The sequence below is a fragment of the Musa acuminata genome, chromosome BXJ3-8, assembly GCF_036884655.1.
Source record: "Musa acuminata AAA Group cultivar baxijiao chromosome BXJ3-8, Cavendish_Baxijiao_AAA, whole genome shotgun sequence".
Taxonomy (NCBI): Eukaryota; Viridiplantae; Streptophyta; class Magnoliopsida; order Zingiberales; family Musaceae; genus Musa; species Musa acuminata.
In genome coordinates, this window is record NC_088356.1 from 45256555 (window position 1) to 45267965 (window position 11411).

Sequence of the window (11411 nt, forward strand, 5' to 3'; positions counted from 1 at the left end):
ATCAATATTTAATATATATATAATATATATTTATATAATGATTCTTGTGTAATTTTCATGCATCCAAATTCCGTGACTGGTTTTTCTGAGTGCAAACATCAGCATAGTGGTAATGAAGGAAGCTTTTGTCATTCAGAAACGACGCATTGGATGTTTTGGTTTTGCCAACATTCTCAGAATACGGATTGCAGGACCTGTGGGCGTATCATTCGCAGTCGTAAGCGGTGAAGGACAGATGGCAGGAGCGTTCCCTCCATTGATGGAGAGAGGGTGCTTCCGTATGTTACGGTCATTTAGCAGCACCACGGCAGATCTTGTGTTGCCTTGGATTCTGAATCCCAGAAGCCAAAGCAATCGATTCCGATTCCAACACGTCTCCGTGTGGTGCAGAAACCACTGTTCTATCACTCGTGGTGTGTGATATAGATTTCTGCGAGGCTCGTCTTATTTGAGATCGGTTCAGAGAGCTGCTGTGATCATGGCGGAGAGCAGTCTCCACGTTGTTCTGTTCCCATGGCTGGCCTTTGGCCACTTGATACCCTTCCTCGAGCTCTCCAAGTCGTTAGCCAAAAGATGCCACCATGTCTTCTTCCTATCGACCCCAAGAAACATCAGCAGGCTCCCCAAACTCCCTCCCTCTTTAGCTCCATCCATAGACTTCGTCCGCATCCCTTTGCCGCCATGCGAGGGCCTCCCCGACGGCGCAGAGGCCACCAGCGACCTCCCACAGGAGAAGGTCAAATACCTCAACAAGGCCTTCGATGGCCTCGAGCAGTCCGTGGCCGAGTTCCTCGTGCAGACGTCTCCGAAGCCCAGCTGGATCATCCATGACTACGCTCCATATTGGCTGCCTCTGATTGCAACCAGGGTGGGCGTCCCGTGCATCTTCTTCAACACGTTCCCGTCCTTCGTCAGCGCGTTCTTCACGGGACCAGGTGGAAGAGGGATGCAGCGGCCCGTCGAGGCGTTCACTACGCCGCCGGAGTGGATCCCCTTTCCGACCAAACTGGCTTATCGAGCGTACGAGGCCCGCAGCCTTAGCGACCACGTGAAGCGAGACGACGTCTCGGGAGTGTCGCTGGTGCGTCGAATCGAGATGGTTGGCAAGGGATGCGAGCTCATGGCCGTACGCGCGTGCACCGAGTTCGAACGTGAATGGTTAAGCCTTCTTCGAGAGCACAACGAGAAGCCGGTGATTCCAGTAGGCCTACTTCCTCCTTCGATCAAGGACCGGAGTGGCGAGGCGAACCAGGGTGCCAACACAGGGGACATCTTCCTCTGGCTGCGCGATCAAGCTCCTGGATCTGTTCTTTACATTGCCTTGGGGAGCGAGGTCGCGCTAAGCGCGGAGCTGCTGCGCGAGCTGGCCTTTGGAGTGGAACAGGGCGGCCTGCCATTCCTCTGGGCTCTCAGGAGGCCGGACGACATGGAAGCGTTGCCGGAAGGGTTCGAGGAGCGACTCAAGGGGCGCGGTGTCGTCGCCTTTGGGTGGATTCCTCAGCTCCAGGTTCTGGCGCACGAATCCGTGGGCGGATTCCTGACGCACTGCGGCTGGGGATCTCTCATCGAAGGCCTCGCCTTCGGCCGCCCGCTCGTCCTCCTACCCATTGCTTTTGACCAAGGCCTTAATGCGCGACTCATGGAGGAGAAATCGTTGGGTGTGGAGATAGGAAGAGACGAGGAAGACGGGTCTTTCACAAGGGAAGCAGTGGCGCACGCAATTGGACTGGTTATGGCGGAGGAAGCAGGGAAGAAAATTAGAGACGCCGCCAAGGAGATGAAAGATGTGTTTGGCGATACAGAATGCCATGAAAAGTACGTGGATGAGTTTGTTCAGTATCTGCAACATCATAATAATTAGATGTAAAGCAATCTTGGACTTGTTTAATTCAGGTCAACGCTCGACCGACATCCAACGCAAACTAATTGAATCTTTTGAGCTGTGATATCACACAGGACGAGGAGCTGTGTTCCAAGTATAAAGAGAAGCAGATGAGATGACAAGCGTCATTCTGTGCGCAGACAACAAATGGCTAAAGAGAAGCTTTAATTTGCACTCGAGAAAATAATCAGAAATGCAACGAGCAGATACAGTAGCGTCAGAGGTCAGTTTGACAGATGGAAAGGCTTCGAGAGATCGATCACCTTCACAGAAATGTAGGAACTCTAGCATCCATTGCTTACAGATGTAGAACCCATACAGTCGAGTTGAGAAAACAACAATAGAAATACAAGCAGAATCACAACATGTATAGAAGAAGATCACTGAGATTCTAAACAGCATTCAGAAGCTCTACACTTGCCCTAAATACGATAAGAATTCCAGTTTTGAAAGCTCACTAGAAGAAATCAAATTCCAGGTAGTTATCAGAACCTTTCTCAGAGGTGAGGCTGGCCTTCTGGCTTGCTGATGCTGCAGTCCCTAGGGGCCGAGCGATTTCGAAGGGCTTGGGGATCTCGGGAGGACTTGCACATCTTATCAAGGCCCAGTTGATACCCTCAAAGAACGGGTGTTGCTTTATCTCTGTAGCCCCACGTTTATAAGCAAGCCGGTGTTGCGGATCTTTGACAAGCAATCCCCTAATGAGATCCCTGGCAGCGAAGCTTACGACTGGAAACTCTGAAAATCGCAATGGTTGACCCACCACATTGAACAGTGTAGCACGGTTGCCTGAGCCCTTGAAGGGTGTCTTCCCGAACAAAAGCTCATACAGGAAGATGCCAAACGTCCACCAATCCACTGCACTACCATGCCCCTCTCCCTTGATGATCTCAGGGGCCAAGTACTCATGGGTACCAACGAATGACATAGACCTTGCATCTGTAGGCTCTGCAACGAGTTCAGGGAGTGCGCTGACCTGGTTTCCAGTATCACACTTCTGTTTCTGTTGTTTCTTGGACTTTGAGGAAAAAAGCCGAGGGGAGAAGCATGTTGTTGGGACCACACAAGAAGGTTGGACACAGGATGGTTCGATACACGCAGGCTGAACACAGTAAACAGGGTTGTTTCTTCTGAAGGACTCAGAGTTGGGGTTGGAGGATTTGACGAGGGTGGGGTTAACAGCACAACGGAGGGAGAGGTCAAAGTCAGAGAGCATGATGTGGCCATCTTCTCGGACAAGGACATTCTCTGGCTTCAGGTCACGATAGATAATGCCCAGCATGTGCAGGTATTCTAGAGCAAGGAGGACCTCCGCTATGTAAATCCTGCATTTGTAAGAAAACAAACAGAAAACGGTCATAGATCACAGGCATGGTCAATATGCGTTCAGGACTTCATGAAAAGTATGAGACAGTTACATTTAAAGCATAGCAATACTATATATCTGGTTTACAGCTACATTGGAGAACATACAGATCAATCATGTCTCAAAAAGTTAGGACGTCCGCAAATTCAACCTCAATAAAGAAAATAAGGTATCATAAGATTGTTAGCTCTAGTCATTTAAGATGTTAGCCACAAATACAAAAAGTTGCATGAACAAGCAAAAGAAAGAGAAAGAGAGAGAATTATACTAAACCCACCAGTTGATCATGCAAAGATGCAATGGAACAAATAACAAATGCACATGTAGCAAATAGCATTGGTGTACACCAGTTACGGAATGCCACTAGATGAAAAAGACGGCACAACTTGGTTTTAAGAAACTGACATTAGATTGCACTCCCTAACTGGTGCTTCTCTACTTTGACAAAAAGAAGAAGCCTCCCAAAGAGAATTTAAGGGAAAATAAAAGAGATCTCATTGCTGGAATTTCCAGACAAATACGACAAAAAGGATCCCAAAGAGGCTACTATGCCTATATATTCAGGCTAGTATTGCCTATTCCTTGTCTTAGTAGGCTAACTATGATTTAAGGCTAGAAATAACTAGAAGAGATAGTTCATATGCTGAATAACTGCTGTTGTCCATCTGCGATGAGGCTTTCATAGCTATCAAATGTTGCTCTCCTAGAATAGAGAGAGCTGCAGGCCCTGTTGGGAGTCCAAACAGAATTCAGAAACTGGAGTTTACTCCAAACAAGGGCCTCATACACCTGTCCGGCTGCTGCTAGGAGTCAAAGACCCCATGTCGGACAAGGAAAAAAGAGCTTGTACTGGTCCAGACTGGGCCCTTTAGCTCCTGCTGACTGCGAGTAGGACCCGACTGTTCACCAAAATGGTCACTGTTTCATTGGATATCTTCTTGTGTCAATTAAATTGAACCGTTCTCGGGGCTGGTCAGATGGGAGTGGATTAGCTGGTGTGGGTAGTTGCTGATATGGACATTGCCCTTTGTCACACTAGCGAAATTAGAATGTGATATCTTCTGTGCAACTAAGTTTTATGCTTCTTTGATGGAACAAAATATTAATATACTATACATAAGGATGTTATGGCTGTCTAGATTCTTAAAAGCAACAGCAATATGATTCCCAATCTAGCTACATACCAACTAGCCAAGTTGGCTACTTACTGGACCAGTTCAATGTATATGGTATGCCAGCACAAACCAGACAGCCTGTTTATTTGTCAAATGAGGACCAGGACGTACCAACCTAGTTCCTTAGTACAGACACTACACGATATTAGAATCATGGCCAAAGCCACTGTATCTTTTCCTATGTTTTGTAGCCAAGTACATTATAACTTTAATACAACAAACCAATGAGTTGGGGTCAGCTATATGAATCATTTCCCACTACTAAACTCTAAGGGCGTACCTAGTGCACAAGGCTCCTTGCCAATGCAAGGTTTGAAGAGGGTTAGTGTATGCAGTCCTAGGATTATTTCTATAACTTGAACCATGGTCTCCCAGATCGCAGAGGAGCAACAATGATCACTCCTCCCACTATTAGACTCTATGTAATGCAATGTCTCTAGTTAACTCATATATGAATTTTCACTATGGTTTTATCCTTCCTAAAAAGTTCAGTTTCACCTCAAGTAATATGTGCAGTTGTGCACTTTCAGATTCTTTTTGTATGTCCAAACCATCTAAGATAACTTTTCTCATTTTTGTCCTCCATTAATCTCATCTCTTCTTTTTAACAAATGCATATTTCTCATACCACCCTATCTACTATATTTTGCAACACCAGGTATCTATCTTGTCTCAGCAATCCCATTTTGACTACACTAACCCTTCGGATAGGATATGTTATGTTCAAAAAACCAGTATACTAACTATGTAATCTACTGCATGACATCATTATGCATATACTAAATGGTCTGATCTTTGTCACTTTACAGTCAATTGTTATGCAGCTACTCGTCCATTTTGTTTGGTGCATGATCTCTTAGATGGTCGGCTACAGGAGAGTTAAAGTATTAAATTTAATCAGAAGTGATATCAAAAACATGCTTCTGGCAGGCTTCATCTAAGTTACTCTAGGCAAAAGCCTCGTGCCCTCTCGAAAGCCCAAGCAACTAAAAAGCCTGCATATAAAATTTTGAACATTTCTTTGTCAATAATTTGTAAGATCTATGGGACATGAGATCAAATTTAATGAAATCCTAAGATGAATGGAAAGTCCTTTTTTCTCTGAGAAAGGAAAGGACCAACTGGTCAATATTCTAAAAAGCAATCACATGAAACTTTTAATCAAGTACCAACCCAAATAAGAAACATTCTAAGTTTAAAAGAAATTGGTTTACAATAAATGATGATCAAACTAAGAATTGATGTGTGTGATCACATTCGTACTTAATGAGAACTACTTAAGTCATAAGAACCATGAAATAGGTATATTATGAGAGAATGTAGCATTAACATGATTCATGTATGTTAAGAGGAAAAAGCAGTAACATAAGCAGTTGAACTCCTAGAAATACCTTTGTGCACTCCATCTACTCGTATTGTATATTCATGGAATTGTATATGTGATCCTACATATAAATATAAATAAGTGCTGCATAAGCCTAACGAATCGGTTGCAAGACCCATGCCGCCAAATTAAGCATAGCCGGAGAATTATAACTGATACTGCAGAAATATGCCACTACTAAGAAAAGGAGATCAGAGTGACTGATTTTCACACTATCAGATAAACAGTTGTCCTCTTCTTTTCTCCTTTCTATTACTTTTTCTTCTTCCTCTTCCCTTGTTACCATTACTTTGTTTCCTTTACATTTGTGTTATTATCATTCGAGCTATTAAGATAAAACCAATATTTGGATTAATTATATAAGTGAATGGTGGGAACAACTTTATTTTATTTGTTTTAATTTAAAATATTTTTTTACATAGTTCTTATGCCAGCTGTGCCTCTCCTCATCCCTTCCATCTATTTGACCCTTATTTTCCCTTCAGCCTTCATAATTTTTATTTTCCAGTTTGGCCATCCTTTAAGCAGTCTAAAAGCTGAGGCAGAAGGTTTTCTGTACTCATGATAATTCCACAATACAGACCAACTTCACAGAATAAGACACCACAGATCCACCATAGCATGCATAAAATTCTATCATGGACCTAATTGAACTAATGATGCTATATTCAGTTGTCATGAATTCCACAAATATTCAGTGTGTACATTCAATATATCCAATAAGATATTTAAATTGGCTAGATTAATGTCAATTTGTAATCAAGTTTCTTTTATGATGTCAGATTGCAAACAGTGTTTATAATAGAGTGATCCAATAAGGTACAAAAGAATGATTTGATAAGTTAATCAAATGAAAATTTCATAGTATATTTGATATATTCTTATTCTTACAAGTATGTTCATAAAATTCAACTTCTGCCAATCATATGACAACCGTCTGCACAAAGTTACACCCTTAATCAAATAAAACTAAAGGTCAAGTAAGAAAAAACATAATGAGATTATTTCACATTATCAGAAAAAGCCAAGTTTATCATAAGTGAACATTAAATGAGTCACAAGTTTTTGATAAGAGGGCATAATTATCCATGCAACAGATGTCTAAATAGAAAGAACAAGAAGAAAAGGGAGCTAGATCCATACTTGGCAGCTTGTTCTGAGAAATATTTTCCAGGCTGCCTCTGTCTAAGTGTGTGCAGATCCCCTCCTGGACAGAACTCCATTACCAAACATGAAAACTTGTCTGTCTCAAAGTGAGTATACAATGTTGGAAGAAATGGGTGATCAAGACATTGCAATATCTCCCTTTCTGTCTGGGCTCTATGCAGCTTCTTACGACTTGCTAGAGATTGTTTATCCATAACCTTCATTGCGAAATAACATTTTGTCCCGCTCAACTCTGACAAATAGACACTACCTATGTCTCCACAACCCAACTTCTTCAGTAGCCTGAAATGATTCAAACCAAGAATTCCATCTCTAGCCCTTATCGTTTTGATCGCTTCCCATCTTGAATCATTTGATTTGTGAGGCTTGTTGATGCTGCTGCTTATGCTGCTACAAGTGCTATCGTCGCTAACATCACTGCTTGTACTGCCCCTGCACATACTACTCTTGCCGCTATCAATCCGGTCACTTATTTTAGCACTTCCACTAGTCTTTGTCAGACTGCTGGTTCCATCACTAACTTTAGCAGAAGCTGAGCTATATTTCTCACTGCCCTGCCCAGAGTTTTTCTTTTCTTCATATCTGTTGGTTTCCAAACTCACCGTCCCGTTCAACTGAAGCAGCTCGTTGACATCACCTTGTTGGACGGATTGCTTCATAGTATTGGAAGATGTATCCAAGGAAATATGCTCTAGAGATCTGGCAACCTTTTGAGTGGTTTCGTTCGTTGAAAGGTTAGCAGCTTCCTTTTGTTGGTGATCCAAATTTTGGCCCTCCAAAACTTGTTCAGTTTTAGGCTTTTGTGTGCTCTGCTGCATAGATTTTGGCAACCTTGTTGGTGTATCAGACTCCAGTTTGCTTGGATCAGGTAACTGTAGAGGTGAAGGTTGCAAAGAAGCCTTTTCAACTACTTGGCTACCAGGTACCTTGTGTTGCTGTTCTGAGAGAGGTTTGGAAAGTGTCTTTGAAGCCATTAATCCAAACAGTCAGTTTTATACTTATTCAACAAATACCATGGAATATGTACTTCATAAAGCTGAAGAAGCTCTTCAACTTTAACCCATCAATAGGTACACCAGAGGATGTCTTGCCAGCCAAAAACAAGTTTTAGATTTAAGATTCATAGCAGAATAATGAAAATGTTGGCAAAGAAAACTGCATTTTTCATAAAATTATAGAACATTGAAGCAACATATCTATTGCACACGAATGATCATATATACATAAGCAGAGCAAGACCAGATAAAATCTTTTCAGGTAATTTAGAAAAAAATTATCTACTAAATTCACCAGATAAAATCTTGGTGTGCCATCCGAAAGTGCTACATCCAAGGACAAGAGTGAAGGAAATCAACCGTCTATCCTTTATAAGGACACATAAGGGATAAAGCTTGAAGCACAAACAGCTATAGCATACGGATCAAATGCCACCCAAGGAAACCAATTAACCAACCAATTCGCTCAAGATCAAGCCGTGAGATTACCGGGGAACCCTCACAGACAAAATTACGAAGAATTCCAAGGGAAACAAACGAGGAACAAGAGGAATCAAGCAACACAGTTTCAGGTAGACTGCGAGAGCAAACAAGACACAACAAGATCCCATCTTTTGCGTAACCGAAACCAAGAACGAGTCGAAAGATGCTTTCCTAGCACGAATCGTGGCAGCGAGTGCGATCAAAGAGGACGCCCATCCTCCCGAGATTCGACCCGCTCGACGATTAAAAACAAGCAAAGAAGGGTAGGGGGGGGGTGCAAAGGAGGCCGACGGGAGTACCTAATTCCCCAAGATCGCGGTCGTTAGGGTTCCTTCTGGCTAATGAGATGCTGCTGTACCAGCACAACTCCTCGTTTCCAAAGATTTCAGCTTTAGGGCTCCTCTTGGCTGCTCGGATGGGAGATCTACCTGTCCATTCCCCCAATCCTCAGTCAACAGTATCCACAAAGAGAGAGAGAGAGAGAGAGAGAGAGAGAGGGGAAAGGTGATAAGAAAGTCGAGTGATGTGAGAGGAGTGTGAGAATTGGCGCATTAGTAGTAAGTAGCCGTGAAGGGCTGCAGCCAAATACCAGAAATGTGCAGTTCGCGCACCCCCAAAAACCCATCAGCCATCACCGACCGTTGAAGGGAGGAGACGGAAGGATACAGCCTCATCGGCATTGCATGTGCATTGATGATTGATGTCCATTTATTGTTTTTTGATGCAATTTGGAATGGGTTTCCCACTAACTCACTCACTCGCCTGTGAGCCAACTCATTTGGTGGGACTCATTCCCTTTGGTGCCAACTATCCTATCCAATGGTTTGAAGTAATAGCTTGTCCTCCTTAATAAATCTCCCATTGGAGCTGACATTTACATATGAGAATTTGTTGTGGAGAAGTTTGAGAATTAAAGATGCTAATTTCCCACTCAGATGTGTTCCTCTTATAAGTTTTTAGACTAAAAAAATGAAATCTTGAACTTGCCATATTTTTTTATTTTAAATCACCATTCAACTTGAAATGAGAATCCAAAATCAAAAGAGAAATCTCATAGATTAATAACCAAAATAATAAATCATAAAGTTGATTTATGTATATATATATATATATATATATATATATATATAAACTCAAGAATAAATTGAGTTATGTATCCTCTTACATAAATTCTGAAGAATTTATATAATCATTTTCTCTCATTATTTTTAAATTTATTAGAAATAAAAACCCCTCGTCGAAATATAAAGTGATGTGTGATATTTATAGTAATAAATTCTGATATATAAAGGACTTGTTGATTTAAATAATTTGAATCCTAGTAGGATTTCTAAAATACTTATATAATATTTTATAGATTAGTAAATCGAAAGTACATGAAGAGTGATTCCATTTGTCATCCTTGGAACATGGGAAGCATGAATATCTAAATTCTTTACGAACAAAATATAGTTGGAAGAAGGTATTCTATCTATGCATATTTTTTATCCTCAGATAAAAGTTCCATATCATCTCACTAAGATGCAAATCTTAATATGAATCTTCGATTGTTTTTTGTTTATCTATCCTTTTATTATTAATATATGAGATTTTTTTTCTTTTCCTTCTCGATAAGATGGTATCAAGATCTATAATAGATATTCAATAAGGATGTCTCAAGTTGTTTTGTATGTTTTATTATGAAAAAAATAATTCTATCATGTGGCAAAGGAGAAATAGTAAAAATATTAAAAGACGAATTGGAAGGAGTATAAATTGAAGTATTTTTTTTATAAAAAGATTAAAAAAACTCAGAAATTATCGAGTTAACAAGCATTTTTAAATTTCATAAACCCGAGTATATATGAAGGATAAAAATTTAAAATCTTCGATGTGTCAGCAACTCGAAGCTGCATTAAAGGATAGAAATCGGAGCTCAGAGTTGGGATTTCTGTTGGGACATAATATTTTTATGCATGGAGGAGATATTTGAGGTTGGAAGGCGTGCGTGCTCTACGGCCAAGTAAACATTCGATGATGGTCATGATGGACACTACTAGTGACGACCACCAGCTGGTCTCTGAGATCTGAAACCAGTGTGTCATGCACTGGCACGTAGCTGTTCCAGTCCTTTGATGGAAGGAAATAGCTCTCTCCTAAGTCTCAGATATTACCATCACGCCACACCCTTATTATTGCACCGGATGATGCTGGCGATGATGCAACATAGGTAGGCAAATCAGACACTCCTGCCAGCCCCATTACAAGCTTGTCATGAGAGAGCGTGGAAGTAAGCACTCACAGTCACAGAGGGAAAGAGTTTTAGTTAATGAGAGTAATGATTGAAGTATTGTTCTAAGTAAAATGGATTCTCTCACATCCTCCTAGTGTAACATTAGATGTCAACTTCAAGTGGCACAAAAAATAAAGACTTTTTTTGTAAAAAAATATTTTTAATATTTTATTCTTTCAAAAATTATATCGAAATCTTTATACTTACGAAAGTTAAACATTTAATCTCGTTGTTCTAATAATTTTTTTAAAGAAAATTTTAATCCTATAAAATTATCTTTTTTTAATCCTATATAAAGATCTTAATAATTTATTTTTATAAATATAAAAATTTTAAAAATTAAAAATTAAAATACTAAAGATAACTAATTATAAGAGAATAATAAATATAATTAACATGCAACTACTAGCATCTTGTCTCTTATTTATTTTGTGAGGATAAAGTTTCATGATTGTGAATTGTTTTGTAAAAATATCCAGTGACTAGATTCTCTCTTCATCAAGTGATCTTAAATGGAGTAGAAAGAGAAAAGAAGGGAGGGGCTTCAAAATGTATGGGTCAAATCTGATGATGAGGCACATGGCTATCAATTTTTAAATGGTACCTCGAGATCCTGCTAAAAATCCTCTCCATAAAGTTTTAGTAGGTGTTCTTTCGTCACGAACGCTTATTCTCTCAACAGAGAAA

At 40.6% G+C, this 11411-nt stretch overlaps 2 protein-coding genes across 2 annotated transcripts; one reads left to right on the forward strand and one right to left on the reverse strand.

The window, feature by feature from the left end:
• The first annotated feature begins 352 nt into the window (after window positions 1–352).
• Window positions 353–1959, forward strand: LOC103996517 (putative UDP-rhamnose:rhamnosyltransferase 1). Its single transcript, XM_009417435.3, has one exon. It carries the CDS (start codon window positions 479–481, stop codon window positions 1859–1861), a length of 1383 nt encoding a protein of 460 aa, XP_009415710.2. The 5' UTR covers window positions 353–478; the 3' UTR covers window positions 1862–1959.
• Window positions 1960–2156: 197 nt separating this feature from the next.
• Window positions 2157–9078, reverse strand: LOC135645280 (serine/threonine-protein kinase D6PK-like). The gene is made up of 3 exons (XM_065163512.1): window positions 8752–9078; window positions 6951–8060; window positions 2157–3207 (listed from the first exon to the last, which is right to left on the reverse strand). Exons 2-3 carry the CDS (start codon window positions 7946–7948, stop codon window positions 2340–2342), a joined length of 1866 nt encoding a protein of 621 aa, XP_065019584.1. The 5' UTR covers window positions 7949–8060; window positions 8752–9078; the 3' UTR covers window positions 2157–2339.
• Window positions 9079–11411: the final 2333 nt, after the last annotated feature.